The following is a 23,543-nucleotide window of genomic DNA, read 5'->3' as shown; positions in this document are numbered from 1 at the left end:
TGAGTCGGAACCAACTCGACGGCACTTAGCAACAACAAACTGCTAACCAATAAGATGTCAGTGCAAGTGTGACAGACCATATGGGAAGACTACCATATGGGAGTGACTCAGCGAGCCAAGCGCCAAACCCACTGCCACCATTGCTATATAGTTGATAGTTACATAGTGACGCTGTGTAGGGATTCTGAGTGTAAGTCCGTATGGGAGCAGAAAGCCTCCTTCTCCCATGGAGTGGTTGGTAGTTTTGAACTGTCACCCCTGCAATTAGCAGTTCAGTGCTTAGACTAGTGCACCACCATGTCAGAGCAGATGGGTGGAATTTAGCTTTTACCCTGTACTTAAAAGCTTCAAACACAAAGTGAAAATGAATTTAAATTTTTTTTAAAGTATCTGACATTTTAACTTGAGGGGTGTCTGAGGAGGAGAAAGGAGATGTGGGAGGTGGAGAGTTGATTAATTTCCTGAGAATCTCGGACTGCTTTACAATGCTTACATAACGTGCTCGTGGTGGTAGAGACTGACTCCCTTATGTGTTTTCTACAGTGACGATTTCCAAGATAAAAAAGGATAGGTGTAGGAGTATTTCACTTTATAGAACCCAAGATGCAGACTCTCTTCCTCCCCTCAGTGTTGCCTTAGCTCCAATCCACAATGTTTCAGGATTTAAAATCGGTGCCGGAGGATTTCGAAGTGTCTGTCTATGGCATTAGAAAGACTGCATTTTACCTAATCTTGGACGGAGTTAGCTCCAGTTTGGAATTTGCTGGCAGAAAAGATGACTATCAGTACAGATTTCACTAAAACGTTCCTCGCAGGGTGCCAATTCCCTGGAGTCCTGGGCGGTGGGAGCCCTGGTCCCTAAGGAGCGAGAGGGGCGTGGCTCGTCTTACAAACTGTGTCCGTAATTGGCACATTGGCTCCCGCGGCGTGGGGCTACCGCGACGTCTAGCCTACCAGAACCCCAGGCGAGTGCGGACCTATAAGTTTGTCCACTGTGGGACACCGTAGTGTCTTACTTAGGCAGAGCGTGCTGGGCTGGGCGCCTGGTTCTCCGCTCAGTCCAGAAAAGTACTCTGATGGCTGCGGTCTTTCTAGCGACGCTCTATGAATACTCCCCTCTTGTCTACATCGCAGTGGTCTTTACCTGCTTCATTGTGACCACCGGCTTGGTATTGGGACGGTAAGTGTCCCAGGGATAGGGGCAAAGGGGCAGATACAGGGGTAAGGGAGCGCACTGGAATGGGGCGCCGGTGGGGAGGGGGAGACTGAGGTTGTCTGGGGCTACAGGAGCTCGTACCAAGGGTTGCCATTGGGTTCCAGCTGGTCCCGGGAGGAAAACAAGGTAGACACCTCACCTGCGTCACCGCCCTACACTTCCGTCCGTCCCCATTGCTGCGGGCATCTGTGGTAGTGCTGGACTGGGGTGTCTGACCTAGCTTTGTTTCCAAGTCATAAAGCAGCCGGGCTTCAGTTCCGGATTGGCGCCTACTGCGTATTCTGTACACGAAGTGAATCGGTCACCTGCACACAGTGCACAAATGTGCCTCGGGGCCTTGGAACTGGACGGTAACAGGGTTGCCTTGTGCTGCTGGCCTGAGCCAGGCTTTGGCCGTAGCTCTTTCTGGGTAATTTGTAACTGAGCTCTTTTTACCATTTGAGAACTTAAATGGTTTCTACGTGTATTTCGAAGTATAATTTAGTCGATAGAACTATGAAATCATAATTTTAGAGTTGAAAGAGAGCCTAGAGATTACTTACACTAATGGGTACAGTTTACTTTTTTGAGTCAAAAAGAATAGACTGGTTAGGTCTTCCTTGAGCTTTTAGCTCAGAAATTCTAAAGTTTCTCTCTTGAGGAGATGTCACTGTATCATGTTTAGAGAAACCTTATCAATAAATACGAGGGAACTAGTTGAAACTGTCCTACTAGAACACAGTCGTGTTTTTTTCCCCCCTAAGCTGCAGTTTCCAAAGTCCCTTTTGAGAAGATGGTGGTTCCAAATGGATGGAACAGTAGTTTTAAATGGGTAGATTAACAACTGTGGCCTAAAGAGGTCAGTGGTTCTGCTGAGGGGAGGGACAGTAGCTGATTTTTTTATTTTTCTGTAGGCTGAGAGAGAAATGAATAGAGGAATGCTTTCTATCCATTCATTTCCCCAGCCCATATCAATGTATGGAAGTTTAATGAACAGAACAGGGACGCTGCCCTAAACAGAACTCAACACTTTGAAAATGGCCGCTGAAATTTTAAGAATGAGTATTTTGAAAAATAAATGGACTAGAATGTGTATAGTAGAAAAGAGAAAACATTGAGGAGAACACAGTATGAACAGAGGGGTGTTAAGAGAACTTGTCAATGAGTATAGCAAACTGTAAAATGAGTTGAAAATTACACTTTGGTTTCATATATATATTTAAAGCACTGCTGAGTCCTGTGGTCAGTTCTATTCTTGATGTATCACTGGAGGTGCTATGTCAAGAAATTTGTAAGACAGCTACCTGGCTAACTGATTGGACCCACTCGAAAGAAAGGTGACTCATCGAATGTAGATATCATTGAACAATATCATTAGTATCATATGCAAGTAAAATTTTGCTGAAGATCATTTAAAAATGATCACAGTAGTATATTGACAAAGAACTACCAGAAATTCAAGCCAGATTCAGAAGTGGGCGTTGAACTAGAGGTAGCATTGCTGACATAAGATGGATCTTGACTGAGAGCAGAGAATACCAGAAAGACATTTATCTGTGCTTTATTGAGTATGCAGAGGCTTTCAAATGTGTGGATTATAATAAACTGTGGATAACATTTCGAAGAATGGGAATTCCAGAACACTTAATTGTGCTCCTGAGGAACTTGTAAATTTGAACAGAACAAGGAAATACTGAATGGTTTAAAATCAGGAAAGGTGTGCACCAGGGTTGTAGCCTTTCACTGTACTTATTCAATCTGTGTGCTGTGCAAATAATCCGAGAAACTGGTTTATATGAAGAAGAACATGGCATCAAAATTTGAGGAAGATTCATTAACAACCTGCGATGTGCTGATGATACAACTTTGCTCGCTGAAAGCAAAGAGGATTGCAATACTTACTCATAAAGATCAAAGACCGAAACCTTTAGTATAAAGAAAATAAACATGAAACTGGACCAATACATAACATAATTGGAGAAAAGATTAAAGTTGTCAAAGACTTCAATTTGCTTGAATCCTCTATCAACTCTCATGGAAGCAGCATTCTAGAAATCAACAATATATTGTATTAAGCAAGTCTGCTACACAAAACCTCTTTAAAGTTTGAAGACTAAGGGGCACCTGACCCATGCCTTGGTATAGTCAAACGCCTCATTGTTGTTGTTAAATGCCATCAAGTTGGTTCCTATTCATAACGACCCTGTATAGGGTTTCCAAGGAGCAGCTGGTGGGTTTGAACTGCCAGTCTGTGGTTCGCAGTTCAGTGCTGATCCTACAGTGCCACACCAAGAGTTCAAATACCATGTTAAGTGGCACTGAGTGGGTTCCGACCCATGGCGACCCTCTAGAGAGTTTCCAAGGAGCGACTGGTGAGCTTGAACCACCAATCTTGCAGTTCAAACCAACTGTGCAGTATAGCTCATTAACCTTCAGTGCCACACCAAGACTCAAAATGCCATTGTTATTGTTAAGTACGATGGAGTTGGTTCCGACTCATAGTGACCCTGCATAGGGTTTCTGAGGCTGCAAATCTTTACGGGAGCAGAAAGCCTCATCTTTTTCCCACGAATGGCTGGTAGTTTCGAACTGCCGACCTTGAGGTTAGCAGCCCAATTCGTAACCACTACGCTTACCAGAGCTCCAAAACACCATAAGTGTGTGAAAATTGGATAGTGAAGGACAAAACAGGAGGACCATAGAATAATTGATGCATTTGAAGTATGGTGTTGGAGAAGACTATTGAAAGGACTAATGACTCCCAGAAGAACAAACAGATCTGTGCTGGAAAAAGTACAGCCAGAATTCTCCTTCAAAGCAAGGATGGTGAGTACTATAGACATATTATCAGGAGGGATCACTCCCCAGAGAAGGACATCATGCTTGGTAAAGTGGAGGGTCAGCGAAGAAGAGAAAGACCCCCAACGAGATGGATAGACACAGTGGCAACAACAACGGTCTCAAACGTAACAATTGTGAGGCTGACACAGGACTGGGCAGTGCTTGGTTCTGTTGTGCGCAGGGGCGCGATGAGTTGAAACTGACTTGAGGGCTCTTAAGTAACAACAGTTGATAATTGCAGTATATGTTCAAATTTTTATTTGAAATCAGCTTAGATTTATCTGGAGTATTGGGAAGAGGGAAATGAATGAAGCCCTTACTGATAATAGTGGTAGAACTCCACCTGTGGTTGGAGAGTAGTCAGGAATTTCATGTTTTGTAGCTGTTAAGAGACAGTTTTAGGAGTCCAACAGACTCAGGTTTAAATCCTGACTCTGTCAAGTTTAAGACTTGGATTGAAAATTTATTGATTGCCTCGCCACTCTGTGACTTTTCCAAAGGCTAGAAGTCCAGGTGAAGTCCTGGTGCGATGTGGGTTAATGCGCCAGCAGACTGCAAAGCCCTTTGAACTGCAAGATCAGTGGTTCAAGCTCACCAGCTGCCTTCTGAGCTTTATTTTTGGACAAGTGCTACCCTTTTAGTCCCCTGTGGTTGATTGCTCCTGGTGTTCTTATTCACTTTACAGGACTGTCTATTGTCTGGCTGAAAGTTGATTCTGTGGGTGGGTTCAGTTCCATGTTTGAAGGATGTCTAAGCTCACAATTTTGGGGTTGTCTTTATTTGTTATCTCAGAATATAATCTCTGTTGGTCATCAGTCTTCTCTGTCATGGTTTTTATAGCCTCAGTACACTCTGAGATTCCTTCCCATTTCTTTTTTCCATGACTGCTTCCCTTATCCACCCTTACTGTGTGGGAGTGAAGACAGAGCAGGAACATCTGCTTACTGAAATCCCAAAAGCAGAAGCAGAGGCTCATGGGACTGGAAGTATGGTATTTCTGTTGAACTATGTGATGGATTCTGTGAACATGCTCCAAGCAATAGCTTGCTTTTGTTAAGCACTTGCTTTTTGCCAGGCACTGGGCAAAATGGAGCTCAAATTGCCATATTCATGCTTTAAGAGGTATAAATAATCAGGAATCTTGAGTCCGCAGCTACTCTTGGGGCTATTGTCTCTCAGCTGGCTTCAAACTGCCCTCGGACACTCTGTATTGTGATGCTGGGCCAAACCTCTAAACCACATGTTTCCTTTGACAGCGGCTGTCTGAGAGGCTTTGCTGATGTGGAGGGGCATTGGAAAGCTAGAAGAGGGTGCCACTTCCTAGTCACTTGTCACTTCCTGTTCTTTTCCTTTTCTTGTCTGCCTCTCCACCACTATAGTGCCTCATTCTGCAGTAACAGTTGGCCTCAGTGGAGCAGTTGTTCCAGTTTATAGCTTATGCTTACCCAGAACCAGCCTCATTGCCCCCAATTCCCTTCTTAAAGATACTAGTATGCTCTCCCCAGATCTCGGTCCCTCCTCCATATTTCTAAAGCTGAAGCAATTCTCTTTTTTTCCTGGTCCTCAGAGTGGTAGCTGCCTCCTGCTGTTCCTATTCTTTGATACTCAGTGATTCCTTTTTGCCTTTTGAGTTCTTCAGTGTCTGGTTAACATTTTTTATATCTCTGTTAAAATGACAGGTTCTGGTTTAAAATTCCAGGAATGAGATCCTGGAAACGAAATCTTCAAAGATGGAATTTGGGGTTGACTAAGTCATGTCTTCATGGGAAAACAAGATTCTAAGTCATGTCATCATGGGACAACAAGTCCGTGGCATGCAGTCATATCATAGTTTATCAAATTATTACTTTTGGTTGATTGTGATGAAATGATTTCTGAAACAGGTGTCTTGGGTCGAGTGGCTGGCCCACTTGACTGTGAAGGTAGTAATGCTGGCCACAGAGACTGAGAGAGCATTAGGATGATTGCTTCTGAATTCACTGGAGTACTGACAGGAAGAAAACCGTAATTCCGCATCTTTAAACACTCTACTCAAGTCTTTGAAAATCAGAGAGTTGCTATGCTGTTGTTAAGTGTTGTCGAGTCTATTCTGACTCATTGCAATGCTGTATAAAGTTTTCAAGGAGTGGCTGATAGGTTTGAACTGCTGACCTCAGGGTTCAAGACGACGTTGTGGTCCTGTGCTTTGTACTACAGAACCACACCAAGACTTCTACAGTGATTCAAAATCAGTTTATTTCATGTAGCTGTAGTAGCATAGTGGTTACGAATTGGGCTGCGAACCACAAGGTCAGCAGTTTGAAACTACCAGCTGTTACGTGGGAGAAAGATGAGGCTTTCTGCTCCCGTAAAGATTTACAGCCTCAGAAGCCCTGTACAGGGTCGCTATGGGTCAGAACCGACTCCACAGCACATAACCACCACCACAGGGCCAGCCTTAATAAAAATGGAGCATAGTTTAAATTGTGCTGGCAGTCGGATTATACAACCTTGTCAGTGTCTCATTTAGGATACTGGGAAGAAATAGAACTTTGAGATTTGGAATGAGGACATCCAGGTAGACTTGGACAAAGCTGAGAATCTTGAAATTCCAGTCACTCCAAGCCTCTCTGATTGGTGGAGGCAGCCTGTCTCATGTCTGAGAAAAATAACCCTTCCTTGCTTAAAAATCTGACCTGGGTAGTTGCCTTGCAGCACAGATACTCCAGATCCATATGTACCTTAGGGGCAGAGACTTTGCAAACCACATTTCTCTTTGACTACACTTGTTATGGCACATAACAACAACAACAACACTTGTTATACCAGTTGTCTTTGAGTTGGTGTTGACTCATAGCAACCCCAGGTGGGCCAGAGTAGACCTGTGTCCACAGCGTTTTTGGTGGTTCATTTTTCAGATGTAGATGACCAGGCTTTTCTTTTGGTGGACTCAATCTTCCAGCCTTCCAGCTACAGTGTTTTGACCCTTGCACTTCACTGTTTTGCTAGTGGCTCCCTGTAAGTCTCTGCCACTATCGAATGCTGTTGTTGTTGTTACATGGTTTTGAGTTGGTTCCGACTTATAGTGACCCTGTATAGGGTTTCCAAGAAGCAACTAGTGCTAGAAAAAGAGGTTAGAAGGCTGAGGAGGAGGAAGGAACATTTCCATTTCTGGTCTGCATTACTGCAGTAGTGTCAGCTGGCTCAAATAGCAGCAGTTTAGTTATTCCTCACACCTACAACCAGCCTTCTTGAATTCCTTCAGTGATACCAGTACCTGCTGGCTGGCACTCTGTCTACCAAAGTCTGAGTGCCACCTCGTGGGGGTGGGTGGGGTGGGTGGGTATCCTTACTCTAAGCTTCTAAGTTGTCATCTCAGTCTCTTTCCTTTGTTTCCCCAGCCCTAGCAATGGTAACTACTTCCTGCTAAGGTACCTGAGTGTCCTCATCTTTCCTTTTCAGTTCTCGAGTACTTGTTTAACAATTACTTATGTTAATTAAATTCTTTGTTTAATTTCTGTTTCCTGTTGACCCTGTCTACAATACATTGATCTCAACTTCTGATACCTCACTTGTCAAGTACAGTAGGTTGTATGTATGATGAGGTTGATGACAAGTGTAAAGAAAAACCATTCTATAGATTATAAGTACTTGTATTTGTCTAGAGGGTAAGCTACATGACACCGACATTGACAAGAATCTTCTTATTACAACCTAAAAGGAAACACAAAACTGATAGAAATAGTATTTCAGAGTTTAGTAGAGGTTTTTAAGATCACCGTTTTTTTTCAAGTAGCCCCCTTTTCCCCCTACAATTTAAGGCGTCAAATTTTAGAGGCAGAGTCATTTCTCAGTCATACTGTGAGCACAGCAGTCCCCCCAAGACAGCATTTTTCCCCACCAAGGATTTTCCGGTGAATGAGTTTTACATGTTGGTCCAGTCTCGGTGTCCAGCTAGGCTGTGAGGTCATTAGCTCCTCTGTCCTTGGGAGCTTGCACAGGAGAGCTGACTGCCCAGATTAACAGCTGCTTGTGTGTTTTCTGTAGAACTCAAGACTGAAGAGGTGATAGGAATTGTTTACTTCTGTGCCCGAAACTCTAGCCTCAAAGTAACTTTTATTCATGAGGGACCTCTATGACACTCCAAAAACAAGAAAAAGGGGGGCCACTTCTACTGACTCAGCTACTGACTCAGGCTAAGACATTTTATAGGATATTTGAAAAATTTGTAACAGAGCTGGAAGTCCATAGGTTACTGCTGTCTGGAAACTGAAGAATTATAAGACAACTGCAGTGAAAAACTGAGAAAGCCCAGAATTAAAGAAAGAGAGGATTAACTGTACAATCATACCAGTAAAGAGAATACAAAATACTCTTCAAGAAAAAAATTGAGATTAAGTGTATATAAAAGACAAAGCAGTGAATGTTAAGATACATTTACTTAGTATTTCACATTGTTGTTGTTGTTATTAAGTGCCATCAAGTTGGTTCCAACCCAGAGTGACCCTGCATAGGGTTTCCGAGGAGCGGCTGGTGAGCTTGAACTGCTGACTTTGTGGTTCAAATGACTTTGCAGTCCAGCACACTGACCCACAGTGCCACATGAGGACTCCAGTATTGCACATTAGCAGTGCCAAAGTTACTTTGAGTGGAAAAGATAAAGATGGAATTTCATTGAAAATGTTCCACAACTTGTCGATTTCCTATTCCTTCTAAAGATCTGTCAGGCATGATCAGATACAGTGGCCTTCGACGTCTTTATTCAGTTGCCTGGTTTAAAGTATAGAAAAGGCCTGCTGTAAGAATGGAGGCAGGAGAAATGTCACTAGGGTTATAGAATTTTGCAGAATCAATAGGATTTTATAGAACCATCTGTTAGCACCAATTACAGATAGTCAGTCGTTCAACTGGTCTCCAATTTTTAACCTTATTCAGAATAGTTTCTGCATATTGGTTTTTCAGTAATATGCTAAAAATTGAAGCATCGGTTCATATCAAGCAAGTTGAAACTATAAAAGTTGTTGATCTATGTATAAAAATCAGTAAATTCACATTGAATCAGGTATGTTGGTGTTGAGGTAAATGTGAAAAAGATTACTATTATACTAGACTGAACGCTTAACATAAATCAGTGTATCCAAGCTCCCAAAACCCAAACAAACAAAAACCAGCAAACTTGATCTTAAGACTAATTTAAGCATAATATTTAGAACAAGAGGTGTGCTCAGACAGTGATGTCACAGTGTCTTTCCCCTTTCATTTCAAGCATATGGATCTCAGGGGAACAGTGCTGGCAAAGTTAAATATGGCCCTAGAACCCTGATAGGTGCAGGCTGCTCCTTTAAGAGGATGGGAGTATCAAAAATGTATACAACGGTAGTTCAGAACTGTAACAATGTTAAGACAGAATCCATATACAGTAATGAAAAGGCAGAGCAAATGCATTAACCTAAAAGGAAAAGCTTGAAAACTTTGTTAAAATTAACAACTCTGTTCATCAAAAATTATCATTATGAGAGTGAAATGCAACATGTAGGATGGCAGAAAATATATTCACACATACAAAGAGTTTCTGTAAATTAATAAGAAACACAAAGACCAATAGAAAAATTAGCAAGGGCCTTGAAAAGGGCGGTCACATAAACAGATAACCAAGTAGCAATAAACATAGGAAAATGTGCTTATTAGGAAAATGTAAATGAAAACTGTAATTCATTGTCACCACACAACTTAACAAGATGACTAACAATGTATTGACAAGGATGTGAAGCAAGGGAAACAGTCATTCTTTGTAGTGGGAGTATAAATTGATATTGCCATAAAGAAAATTGTTAGCATTATCCACTAAAGTTGAAGAAGCACAGACCTTTGGCTCAGCAATTCCATTTGCAGGTGTGTACCTACATACATATTTGTGTACTGAGAGACTTGTATGAGAATATTCATTTAAGAATGTATAATTGCCAAAACATGAAGATAAATGCTCTTTAAGAGTAGAATGAATAAGTAAGAGAAAAAGTTATAGCCACCAAAATGAACTATAGCATCATAAATAAATCTACAAGCATAATGCATGTACTAGGAGACTGAAGTATACACAGATAAAAGTATTCATCTGTATAAAATTTAAAAACAGGTAAACTAAATATACAGTTATAGATACCAATGACTGTCTAATTCACTGAACTGTGTGTCTGTTATCCTTTATAGTAAAATAGTTTAAATAAGGAAAAAGGTTTTTTGGGGAAAAAGGCCAAAGATTGAGAAAGATTCATAATATTAATTGAAAATTTTGGACATGAGCCAAATCAGGGCCTTAGGATATTAGGAAATACAGAACCAAGATTAAGCATGAGGCAGAATGATGAGAAGGACAGATGGGAATTTCCTTTACTAATGGTTATGCTTTGTCAAATCCTGATGTGATGCTGGGCCAGGTAGCCTGTAGGTAAAGAAAAGCACTCTTTCACACCTCAGATAATTTATTCCAAGCTTCCATGGCTGAGCAGGTATGGGAGGAAGAGTGGGATTGTACCCAGGAGTCTAAATAGGTGTGACAGACGATATTCTCCATGTGTAAATAACTATGTAGCATAAATGTCCATGAATATGGTAGAGCATCCATCTGGCAAAGCTATGAAAACCACTTAGACATAACCACTCACCTTGAAGGGAAGAAGTCACTATGACTGGGGACTCAGGATCTTAGTCTTGGGAGACACGCAAGTCCATTGCCATTACATAGTCTGTAAAGACAATGTATCCATCCTGTGCCAGTGAGGAGCGACTGGGATCTTAAAGAATCGTGCAGACATGTAAGATGTAACTATTGGCCTCTCCCCATTCAGAGGAAAGAAGAATAATGAAAATCAAAGATGCATGGCAACAATTTGTCCAGTGACTACTGGACCACGTGACCATTGGTCGCCTTAACCCTGAGATCAGAAGAGTTAGATGGTACCCAGCTACCAATACCACCTGTTCAGAAAGAGATTACATGAAAAGATCCTGGATAGATGGGAGAAAAATACGGATACAAATTCAAAATCATACAAAAGAGCAGGCTTACTAGTAGGACAGGGACTAGAGGAACCCTAAGACTATGGCCCTTAGTCACCCTTCAGGTCTGGAACTGAACTTGCACATGGCTCAATTTTCAGTCAAACTCTAGTCTGTGAGAGGAACTGTTAGGGTGTTAACACACTCCTTAGAATAATCAATCATTGAGTTTAAAAGGGCAACTTCTTCCTAAAGTACTGAAGGGTTAGGAAAGAAGGATGGATGGAAATGGGAAACACAGGGAGGAAGTGGGATAAGTGAAGATTCATTCTAAAGCTTGGAATCAGTGACAAAATGGATATGAAGTGTTAAATGGGAAACTGATTGACTTTGTAAACCTTCACCCAATTCACAATAAAAACTTAAAAAAATGAAAACAATTTGCAGCAAATATGGTAAAGTATTTACTAATGTTCTAAACCTGGATGGGGTGGCTTTCTTTTAAATTATTGTTTGTTCTTTTCTACATAGTGAACTATCTCAAATTTTCTAATAAATATTTCTTTTAAAATTTGTAATTCCATGGGGAAATGTTTTTGCTATAAATCGAATACAGATATACACAAATATTTACAAGTTTAAAGAATCAAAGGTTTGAAGACAGTATCCACAATATTCATAGTAGTGGGCAAGATTCTTGAAGTCTGCTTTTCTTCATACTTTCCCACATTTTCTCAGACCACAATGCTATCTAATTAGAAATCAACAATAGGAAGACCAAGGAAATCAAGTCAGATACATGGAAACTGAATACCACTTTGCTGAAAAGCGACTGGGTAGTAGAAGAAATTAAATGTGAATTCACAAAGTTCCTAGAAACAAATGAGAATGAAAACACAATATACCAAAATCTTTGGGACATGGCAAAAGTGGTGCTGAGAGGACAACTTATTGCAATAAATGCACACATCCAAAAAGAAGAACCAAAATTAACACAGCATCTACAACAATTAGGAACAGACCAACAGAGGGAACCTACAGCCACCAAAAGAAAAGAAATAATAAGGATTAGAGCAGAAATAAATGAGATAGAAAACAGAAAAACTATAGAAAGAATCAACAGGACAAGAAGCTATTTCTTTGAAAGGATTAACAAAATTGACAGACCATTGGCAAACCTAACAAAAGAAAAGACAGAGAAGACACAAATAACATACATTAGAAACCACATGGGTGATGTCATAATGGAACCAAAGGAAATCAAAAGGATAATAACAGAATACTGTGACAAGTTGTACTCCAACAAATTTGAAAACTTAGAAGAGATGGATACATTTTTAGAAAAAACACAACCAACCTAAACGTACATACAGTGAAGCAGAAAACCTGAACAGACCCATATCAAAAGAATTTGATCAGGTAATGAAAAGACTCCCAACCAAAAAAAGTCCAGGCCCAGATGGCTTCACTGGTGAGTTCTATCAAACATTCAGGGAAGAGCTGTCACCAATTCTACTCAAATTATCCCAGAAGATAGAGGAGGATGGAAAAGTTCCTAATACATTTTATGAAGCAAGCATAACCCTCATACCAAAACCAGGGAAGGACGTCACTAAGACAGAAAATTATAGACCAATATCCCTCATGAACATAGATGCAAAAATTCTCAACAAAATCCTAGCCCACAGAATCCAGCAACACATCAAAAAGATAATACATCATCAACCAAGTAAAGGGTATATACCCTGCACACCTGCTTCCCAGTAGTCCCTCTCCCTCTCTGGGAGAACATTAGTTTTACATTCATTCTATCGTACATCATCTCATTGCCATGGTTAACAATCCCCTCCATGCAATCCTTCCCCAGTACCCCCCAGGTCTTCAGCACACAGTCACTCTCCCTCTTTGGATCTAAAGTCCCCAGCTGCTCCATCTCTCCATGTCATCTTCTCTGCCTCCATCTCTGGAGTAACTGCTTCTCTCGGTAGGGTCCTGCACTCTGTTCTTCTCCCTTGATGGTCCCAGGGACCTCCGCTCCTAGAATGCAAAGTTAATCACTCCTCTCCTTGCTACAAAACATCTACCTTTACATTTCCAACCCTCACAATCAGTCCTGATAACAGTTATTTACCATTGTATCACAAGAGGCCAATCTGCATCTCCGTTCATTAGTCCCACCTAGACAGATTGGATATTACTCAATGGAGATTCTATCTTCATGCCCTCTGGATCTAGGTTCCCTCTTGAAAGCTTGTAACCCAGTCACTTTTTGCCTTTGTAGCCCCTCCATTTTGGGTAGCCAATGTTCAAGTGCCCCATCCCTGTCTGTGTGTGGAGGGTGTGGGAGTGATCCTTGCTGTAAAGATTTGTTCCCTCTTTTGATCTACTGCATCCATAGGTGTAGGTCAAGTTCATCAAATTGTATCACTCTTTTTGTCCTCTTCTTTCTTTGTCTAGTTGAGCTCTGATCATCCATTCATTGAAGCCAGGTAAAGTGGGTATTTTATCTGCAAGTGTGGGTGTTCTTGTGCATATGCCCTTGCTTCTTACCAGCTGGACATGTCACTCTCCACTCTAGTCCTCTGTGGCTATGTCACTGACTCTGGGACCAAGAGTCCCCAGGTCTTGCCACACTGCTGGCCAACCAGGTCTCCAGCCGGGTTCATAGGAGTCTATTGAACGTTGTAGGGCTTAGCTCGCACCTTCATTGCTGTTTTTCCCTCACTTCCCCTTATTGGTGACCCTTCAGGTCTGGGACTAAACTCACCCCCAGGGCTCAATTTTCAGCTAAGCAATAGATACGTATGTTGGGAGGACAACAACACAGTGAGGTATATACACCATAGAAGGGTCAGCCACTCAAGATCAAAAGGGCAGCATTTACCTAAGGACAAAATTCAGAAAGGTGGGGAAAGAAGGAAGAATGGAAACACAGAAAGGAAGTAGGATAAGTGATGTTAACATTGAGGGATTTGTATTAAAAAACTCATCAAACCTTGACATCAGCCACAATCACATTTTCTTTTGCTTTTCAGATATTTCTTTGCCTTTGAACTTAGCTGTATCTCTTTTCTAATAGTTTATTAGGAAAAATTTCAGACACAGAAAATTTGAAAGAATACAGTAAATATTACTGTGTTCATTATTTAGGTTCTACGACTGATATTTCCTATTTCCTATAATTTCTCGATTGCGTATGTGTCTGTTCACCCATCCTTCTGTCCGTTTTATGTTTTCATATGCTTAAAAATAAGTTGTATACCGAATTTACCTTAGTGTCTCAGCATTGCTTATAATTGAAAGTCAGTATTTGTTTATAGTTTTCCTTCATTCTTTTTGAGATACCGTGAGATGAACGCTTCTTGAATGTGCCTTAAGTTGTGTGTTAATAATAAATCTGTACAAACCTATACAGCTCAAACCTCTATCAGGGTCCAGATCACTGCTGCCACAGCTGAAAGCTCCTGTGCGCCCTTTCCCAACTATTCCCGTAGAATAATTGCTTACTCTAGAATTTCATAGATGTGAAATCAGACCTGTTTTGCACAGCATGGTGTTTTTGAGGTCCATGCATGCAGTTGGATCAGTTGTATGTTCCTTTTTGTTGTTGAATATTACTATTTTGTACAAATACATCACAGTTTGTGCATTTCATTGTATATATATATATATTATCTGTCATTGCTATGTGCTTGGAGAGAAAGTGGTGCATCAAAATATGAATGTAACCTGTGCTATCTTTACCTGAAATCCCCTGGTTTAACTGGGCATGTATTTTTTTTGGGGGTACGGTTTTTATATTTAAATTGAGTAAATATAGCTGCTGTTTAATTTTACCAGGAATTGCGTTTAGTCTCATTTATTCTCCTTTAAAATCTGTTCAGTATACATGTCAGAGATTATATTTTTGCATGAAATTTAGAAGTAGAAAATGTAATATAAAAATGAAGTACTATGTGTTTTTAGTTTATCTCATAAATGATATAAAATAGTCTGTATATTAAATATATAGTTTTTCATAAAATCTTAATTCATAGTTAGATGTTTTTATTGACATCAAGTATAATTTATTGATAATCATTGTATTCCTTTGTCAGTAACAATAATATTAATAATAAAACTCTTTGTTTTCAAGATTGTGTTTAAAAACCAGCTGAACAATATATTGCAATTCTTTGGACCATCTACCCTTCCTTTATTAATTGTGGAATATAATTATAGAGGGTAATTTGTCATCTTTTTGTGAAACATAGTCAAAGGAATAGTTAATGAGTATAACACACAGTTGTAACATTTGTTTGAATTATATTTTATTTTTACCTGTCTTCAGGTTTGGTTGGGATTTTCCAGTAATACTAAGAAATTCAGAAGAGACCCAGTTCAGCACAAGAGTTTTCAAAAAGCAAATGAGACAAGTCAAAAATCCTTTCGGCTTAGAGATCACCAACCCATCTTCAGCTTCAATCACAAGTTAGTGGCTAATTATTTTCCAAAGATTTTACTGTCATTGTATGCCCTTTCTCAGCCTTCTTACTTTCTTTGTCTGTCTCTTTATTTTTTTAAGTTTTAAGTTTTATTGTTGACAATATAGGCAGCAAAAACACACCAATTCAGTATTTTCTACATGTACCATTTAGCGACACTGATTCAAGTTGTGCACCCATTCTCATTCTCCTTGTCTGACGTGTTCCTTGTCCATCAACATAAATTCACCACTGCCTAAGGTCCCTGTCTAATCTTTGAGTTAACTATTATTAATTTTATCCCATATTGCAAAAATGGTGTCAAGGGCATGTCTGATTTCTTCTGGCTTCATAAGGGGGAAGGAGAGTCAAACTCACAATCAACCCAAGGCCGATTCCTTTGCGGTGGAGGTCAGACATGCCTCCACCCTACATTCTTCATTACCCTATTCTGACACCTACCGTCCCGCCCACAGCCTCATTACTTCTCTGCTGGATTTGATAATCTGTTGCAGGAGCCATACAAAACTCTGGAACAATTCTCATGATTGTGGGATTTATTAAGGAAGTGAACAATACAGTTCAGGATCAGAAACCATTCAGGAGGCAGCAGTTCTCCAATCAGGAATGCCTCGTCTCTGTTGTACTGCAGCCAAACCTTGCTCTTATCTTTGGCTTCTCAGGCACGTGGCCCCTTAGCCTCAACCTCTGCCTTGCTCAGTCAAGTGTTACCAATTTTCTTTAGTCAGTCTATAAATGCCAAAGGGCATATTCTGCATGCCATTCTGTTGCCTCTAGATCCTCAGCTTTACTTGGTCCATGGGCCAGGAAGCCCACAGTAGCTGTCTCTCTCCACCCTGCCATCTCTGCTGTTGCTGCTTTTCCAAGGAGAGACCTGGCGCTCCACTCGTGGCTTTTCTTCCTAATAGTCCTGTAATCATCTTCCTGCTTCTGTGGTGGCTCCTTTTTAATTTAGTGGGATGACAAAACTAATCTCAGTGTTACAGAGTCTTGTACACTCTATTTGCATGGTCCTGCCCAGTCCAGGTGTGGTGCTGTGGGTTAATGTGCTGGGCTGCAAAATCGGTTTGAACCACAAGGTCAGCGGTTCAAGCTCACTAGCCAATCCTTGGAAACCCTATATAGGGTTGCTATGGGTCAGAACCAACTTGACTGACTGCACTTAACACTTAAATTAATCATTGAAGCCCTGGTGTGGTACTGCGGATTAATGGGCTGGACTGTAAGGTCTGTTTGAATTGCACGGTCGGTGGTTGAAACTCACCAGATGCTCCTTGAAAACCCTGTACAGGGACGCTTTGAGTTGGAACTGACTCGACGGCACTTAGCAACAACAACAACCCAATTATTTGGTGGGAGTCAAGGAGACTTTAGGAAAGCCATATCAAATAAATTCACAGTACCACATGTATATATTGTTATTGTTAAGTGCTATTGAGGGGGTGAGTTCGAGTCACCAACCTTGTGGTTCAAATTGACCTTGAGGTTCAGTGCATTATCTGACAGCACCATACCAGGAAGAACATAATGCTCAAGGCTGACATATTTTTAAGTCTTCCAATCCATGAACATAGACCATCTTTCTATTTTTCTTTCATCTCCTTCAGCAATGCTTTATAGTTTCTATCATTTATGTCCTTCATAACCTTGATTAGATCTATTCCTAGATATTTTCTTTGTTGTTGTTATGTCGGTTCTTGATCATAGTGACCTTGAACCAGTTTTCACAAGAGCTGTTGGTGGGTTTGAACCACTGACCTTGTGGTAAGCAGTTCAGTGCTTACCCTATAGCGCCACACCAGGACTCCATTTTATTCTCTTAGATGCTATTACAAATGGAATTATTATACTAATTTCTCTTCCAGATTTCTTTTTGTTGTTGTATAGAAACCCAACTAATTTTTGTTAGATGGCCTTGTACATTGCAACTTTGCTAAGTTCCTGTTAGCTCTGGAATTTTTCTTGTGGGCTCTTTGGGATTTTCTATATATGTTGTTGTTATTAGGTGCTGTTGAGTTGGTTCCAGCTCATAGAGACCTTGTGCACCATGCAATGAAACACTGCCCAGTCTTGCACCATCCTCACAATTGTTATGTGTGAGTGCACTGTTGTTGTCACTGGGTCAGTCCATCTTGTTGGGGGTGTTCCACTTTTCCAAGCATTGATGTCCTTCTGTAGGGACTGATCCCTTGAAAAGTCCAAGGTATGAGAGTTGAAGGAGCTGCTAAAGAGTATTCTGGCAGTACTTCTTCCAAGACAAACTTGTTTGTTTTTCTGACAGTCCATGGTACCTTGAATATTCTTCAAATGCATCGATTTTTCTAGTCATCCTTATTCACTGTTCAACTTTTGCATGAGTAAGAGGTGATTGGAAATACCATATCTTGTATCAGGCACAACTTAGTCCTCATCTTTGTTCTGTAACACTTTTTAAAGAGGTCTTTTGCAGCAGGTTTTCCTAATCAGCTCTTACTTTTTCATTTCTTCTAGTCATTTTATCTTCTCTATGCTCAAGAGCAAGTTTCAAAGTCTCTTCTAACATCCATTTTGGTCTTTTCTTTCTTGTGTTTTTGCCTTCTTCATGTATGATGTATAATGTTCCTGATGCCATCCCACAACTCTTGTGGTTTTCATTTATTAATGTCTAATGTATCACATCTGTTCTTGCGATGATCTTTAAATCCAGGTGGGATATATTCAAGGTCATATTTTGGCTCTCTTTTACTTGTTTTAATTTTCTTCAATTCAACCTGAACTTTCATATGAGCAATTGATTGCCTTTTCCTTTGTTGATGGTCTTTTCATTTAGCAATTCTCCATTGTTTCTTTTCACAGATGTAGTCAGTTTGAATCTGTGTATTCCATATGGTGAGGTCCACGTGTGTAGTTGCTTTTTATGTTGTTAAAGATATTTGCAATGAACAAGTTGTTGATATTATAGAATTCTGTCATGTGATCTCCAGCATGTTTCTATCACCAAAGCTATTTTTCCAAGGCTGCTAATCTCACAGTCGGCAGTTCGAAACTACCAGCTGTTCCGCGGGAGAAAGATGAGGCTTTCTGCTCCTGTGAAGATTTACAGCCTCAGAAACCCTGTACAGGGTCACTATGAGTCAGAACCGACTTCACGGCACATAACAACAACCACCCTTCCTCTTTGTTTCTAACTTTTGCATTCCAGTCACCAGATATCAACACATCTTGTTTGCATATTTGATTAATTTCAGACTTTAGAAGTTGGTAGAATTCTTCAGTTTCATCATCATTGCCTTTAGGGTTGGTGTGTGAATTTGAATAATAGTGGTATTAACTGGTCTACCTTGTAGGCATATGGATATTATCCTATCAGAGACAGCATTGTAATTCAAGATAGATCTTGAAATGCTCTTTTTGACAATGAATGTGACACCATTCCTCTTCAATTTGTCTTTCCCAAAATAGTGAACTATATAGTTGTCTGATTCAGAATGGCCAATAGCAATCCATTTCAGCTCATTAATGTCTAGAATATTGATATTTATGTGTTCCATTTCGTTTGATGACTTCTAATTTTCCTAGATTCATGCTTCATATATTTCATATACCAGAATGAAGGTCTCGAAAACTTTGGTCCATTCATGTCATTAATGTTAACTGTACTTTGAGGAGGCAGCTTTTCCCCAGTCACTTTTTGAGTGCTTTTCAACCTGAGAGGCTCATCTTCTGGCACTAAATCACACAAGTGCTGTCAGTGTCACTACCTTGAAGAACAACTGTCTTTTCACTTCTATTTGTAAGTTTTTCAGTGGCTAATGATTCAGAAGTGGCCTGCCTCTCATCCTTCCTAGTCTAGTCTGTCTTAGTCAGAACCTCTGCTGAAAGCTGTCTACCTTGGGTGACCCTGCTGGTATTTAAAATAGAGGTGGCATAGCTTTCAGTATCACAGGAACACATGAGCCAACACTGTATAACAAACTGAGAAATACATGGTCTGTCAGTGTCTTATACATAGGATCTTTGCATCCATAAATAAGAGATAAAATTAGACATCTCTTCCAATCTTGATGCCTATAATTTATTTTTCTTGTGTTATTGCTCTGTCTAGGACTTCTAATACAATATTAAATAGATATGGTGAGAGTCAGCACCTTTGTCTTGTTTTTTTCTTGGACTGTAAGCAAACATTTACTGAGCATTTATTGTTTCTTCCAGTCATTGGATTGCAAACTGGAGATACAAAGCCTAATAATTCACAAACATTGCACAGATAGATGTGTCTAAAAATGGAAAGAGTAAAGTATCACAGATGTAATTATGAGAAGTTTGTTAGGATACTTGTTCCGTTTGTTAGGATACAGTGCCATTTTAATTGGTCTTCAATTAATTGAGAAATATGAGGAGAATGTAATAAGTCTCAGTGCTGTTAATGTTATTACCCTGAAGAACAACTGTCTCCTCACCCAAAATTTTTGTATTTTGGCATATTTTGATATAAAATGTGCTTTCTTTGTTGATGGTAATGATAGATGGTAGTTGGTTGTTTTTGTTCTTAACTTGGAAAATTAGGTTATATACTGAGCCATCAGTAGATACAGAATAGAATGCATCATAAAGAATGAGATAGGTCAGATACGCAGAAGTGGGAGGTGTAGTCAGGAAAGTTCCCTAAAAGAAGAGTATGGAGAGTTAACTCTGTGTTTGAGCGATAAGTAGATGTTTACCTCTTCAGGGGAAATTCTAGGTAGAGTGTGGCAAGCATGAACCAAGAATTGAAATACTGAGGAACAGAATAATGTATTAGAGAAAAACAGGAAGTTTATTATAAAATGTAGGGTTAGGACAGGTGAAAAAGAAGAATCTAGGTCCTCAATGGATAGACTTTTTTTCTCAACCAAGATAAAGAACACAGGAGGAAGAACAGAGGTTTTGGAAGAAAGATAAATTCAGTTTGACCAATTTTAATGAAGTTCAGACATCTAGAGTTTGAAATGCCATATGACAGAAATATCGAGCAGCTAGTTCTAGAGTTCTATAGCAGTGTTTTGTTCTGTGTTGCATAGGGTCAAGAGGAGTTGGAACTGACTTGATGGCACTAAAAAAACCCCAGCAACCTATCAGTGTTAAATAACTAAAACTATGTAATTTATATGCCTACTTAAAGGAGCCCTTGCAGCTTAGTAGCTAAGCAAGTAGATAATCAAAAGGTTGGCAGTTTGAACCCATCAGCTGCTCTAATGGGAGAAAGGCTTGAGGATCTGTGCCTGTAAATATAAGGGCACAGAACCCTAGGGACCAGTTCAACTCTGTATTGTTATGAGTTGGAATCAAGCTGACAGCATACAACAACAACATGCCTACTTGTAATTTATGTATCCACGTACCCAGGTCTCCTCAAAGTAGTGTATCTTGTATTATGCTGAAAGCAAACAAGTGAGCAAGGACATCACTAGTAAACCCCTCATGGGTTGTAATTTTCATTCTTCCCTCAGGAAATTTTGTGTATCACATGGTACATTAAATGTGTAACAGAAGTCTATTTTAACACTGTGTGTGTGTTAACATTGTTGTTAAGTGCCTTTGAGTTAGCTTTCACCCTGTATCATGTTTCTGAGGCTATAAATCCTTGTGGGAGCAGAAAGCCTCATCTTCTCCTACAGAGAGTGACTGGTGTACTCAAATTGCTGACCTTGTGGCTCACAGTCCAGTGCTTCTTCTACAGAGCTACCGCGATCCCCATGTGACAGTGCTTATCCTACAGAGCCACCAGGATCTCCATGTTAATACTGTTGTTGAATGCCCTCAAGCAGGTTCTGACTCAGAGATCCCGTATAGGTTTTTCAAGGAGTGGCTTTGAACCTTGTGGTTATAATCTAGTGCATATACTATAGTGCCACAAGCTCAATTAAAAAACATTTTTTTTTACACATTAGTGATCATCTTGTGGATTTGGGGAGTTGTATATATCTATTGTTGGAGACAGCTCTACACTGCTGTACTGTTTCTTGTTGTTGTTGTTAAGTGCCGTCAAGTTCTTGTTTGTTGTTTGTTGTTAGGTGCCATCAAGTCGGTACCGACCCATAGCGACCTTATGCACAGCAGAACGAAACAATGCCCAATCCTGGGCCATCCTCACTACTGTTGCCACACTTGAGTTCATCGATGCTGCCACTTGGCCAATCCATCTTGTTGGGCGTCTTGTTTTTTTTTTCTCTGATCCTCCATCTTATCAAACATGATATCTTTCTCCAGCAACTGGTCCTTCCTAACAATATGTCTGAAATATGAGAGACGAAGTTTGGCCATCTTGGCCTCCAACGAGCACTTTGGCTGCACTTCTTCCAAAATGGATCCATTGGTTCTTTTGGCAGCCCATGGCACTTTTAATATTCTCCTCCAACACCATAACTCAAAAGCATCAATTCTTCTACGGTCTTCCTTATTCACTGTCCAGCTTTTGTATACATATGAGGTTACTGAAAATATCATGGCTTGGGTCAGGCACACCTTAGTCCTCAAGCTGACATCTTTGCTCTTCAACACTTTCAAAAGGTCTTGTGCAGCAGATTTGCCTAATGCAATACGTTGTTTGATTTCTTGACTGCTGCTTCCGTCAGTGCTGATAGTTGATCCAAGAAGAATGAAGCCCTTGACAACTTAAGTCTTTTCTCCGTTGTTTATTGGTCCAGTGGTGAGGAGTTTTGTTTGTTTTAAGTCCTCTTCACTTTCAGCAAGCAAGGTTGTGTCATCTGTATATCTCAGGTTGTTAATGAGTTTTCCTCCAATCCTGATGCCACGTTTTTCTTCATATAAGCCAGCTTCTTGGTTTATTTGCTCAGCATACAGGTTGTAGTTAGGATTATATACAGTGTTAGAGTGGTCGATTAGCAATGGTGGTGGTGTGCCATGGAGTCAGTTCCGACTCAACGATGCTATGTAGGATTGCAGAGACTGTACATCTTTACAGGAACAAAAAGCCTCCTGTTTCTCTTGCAAAGCAGCAGCTGGTAGACTTGAACTGCTGATCTTGCAGCTCAGTACCTAACCCACTATGCTACCAGGACTCCTTAGTACTGCTGTGGTTTAAGTGCTGTTGAGTTGATCCCGACTCAGAGTGAACCCATACTGGGTTTTTGAAGAGCAGCTGGTGGGTTTGAACCACTGACCTGGAGATTAGCATTAGTGAACAATATTTTAATTTTTATACTATATGGGAAAACTCTTGCAATAGATCTTGGAGAGGGCTGGAGGAGAAGATCCATCATTGATATGTATAAATAATCCTCTAAAAGTAAGTTTACTGAAAAGGCTAAAAAATTATACTGACTCTGAGATTTTTATTTTTGTTGGTAGAGGCCAGTTCCTTCATTTATAGGCACATGCCCTTTAATGAGTTTCTTGAGCTGCTGTCAGTCTGGCCAGCATCCAATAGGAAGCTTCTGCTATTTACTGTGTATAATTGTATTAGAAGTTACATTCGGTAATTTTCTCTCTTGTTTTCTACAGCTGGCATAACCTTGACAACAGATTGCCTTGAAGACAGCCTCCTTACATGCTACTGGGGGTGTAGTGTTCAAAAGTTATATGAAGCTCTGCAGAAGCACGTTTACTGCTTCAGAATAAGTACTCCCCGAGCTCTAGAAGAAGTTCTGTATAGTGAATACCTCCATCAAGAGCAGTATTTGTATCCTTTTCTCGGATCTACCCATTAGCACATGAAAATATGGGGCTTTAGAATAAAATAAAGGGATGCTTAGTTTTTATTGATCATTTTGGCATATTATTGTTTCATAGACAATAGTGACAATTTACCCTTACATTAAAAAAAAAGTATTAAAAAAGACAGCAGAGAAGAAATATATTGCCAGTTACCAAGCGATACCAGGATCGAAGACTTTGGTACGGTGCCCAGATCTCGGTATCCACTCATATCATTGTTGACACTAGCTGATGAGGACAGCCGAGACATTTACGATATTGTAAGTAATTCAAGAATTCTTAAGGCGTTACCTATAAGAAATCTAGGTGGTGGTTCTTATTTCTCTGGTGAAATATGTATGTGTATCTAT

The 23,543-nt window shown here is 40.2% G+C and overlaps 1 protein-coding gene across 1 annotated transcript in view; it reads left to right on the top strand.

Annotated features, from left to right (window-relative positions):
* The first annotated feature begins 1,030 nt into the window (after positions 1–1,030).
* CGRRF1 (cell growth regulator with ring finger domain 1) overlaps positions 1,031–23,543 on the top strand; it is a 27,596-nt gene continuing 5,083 nt past the window's right edge. The window contains exons 1-4 of the mRNA XM_006864625.1: positions 1,031–1,180; positions 15,345–15,484; positions 22,981–23,158; positions 23,306–23,453. Coding sequence (XP_006864687.1) covers positions 1,077–1,180; positions 15,345–15,484; positions 22,981–23,158; positions 23,306–23,453 — 570 coding nt within the window. The 5' untranslated portion in view covers positions 1,031–1,076. The remainder of the gene's footprint in view (positions 1,181–15,344; positions 15,485–22,980; positions 23,159–23,305; positions 23,454–23,543) is intronic.

Source organism: Chrysochloris asiatica, unplaced genomic scaffold (assembly GCF_000296735.1).
Source record: "Chrysochloris asiatica unplaced genomic scaffold, ChrAsi1.0 scaffold00067, whole genome shotgun sequence".
NCBI lineage: Eukaryota > Metazoa > Chordata > Mammalia > Afrosoricida > Chrysochloridae > Chrysochloris > Chrysochloris asiatica.
The sequence above is the reverse complement of the archived record's forward strand: the minus strand, read 5'-3'. Positions and strand labels throughout refer to the sequence as shown.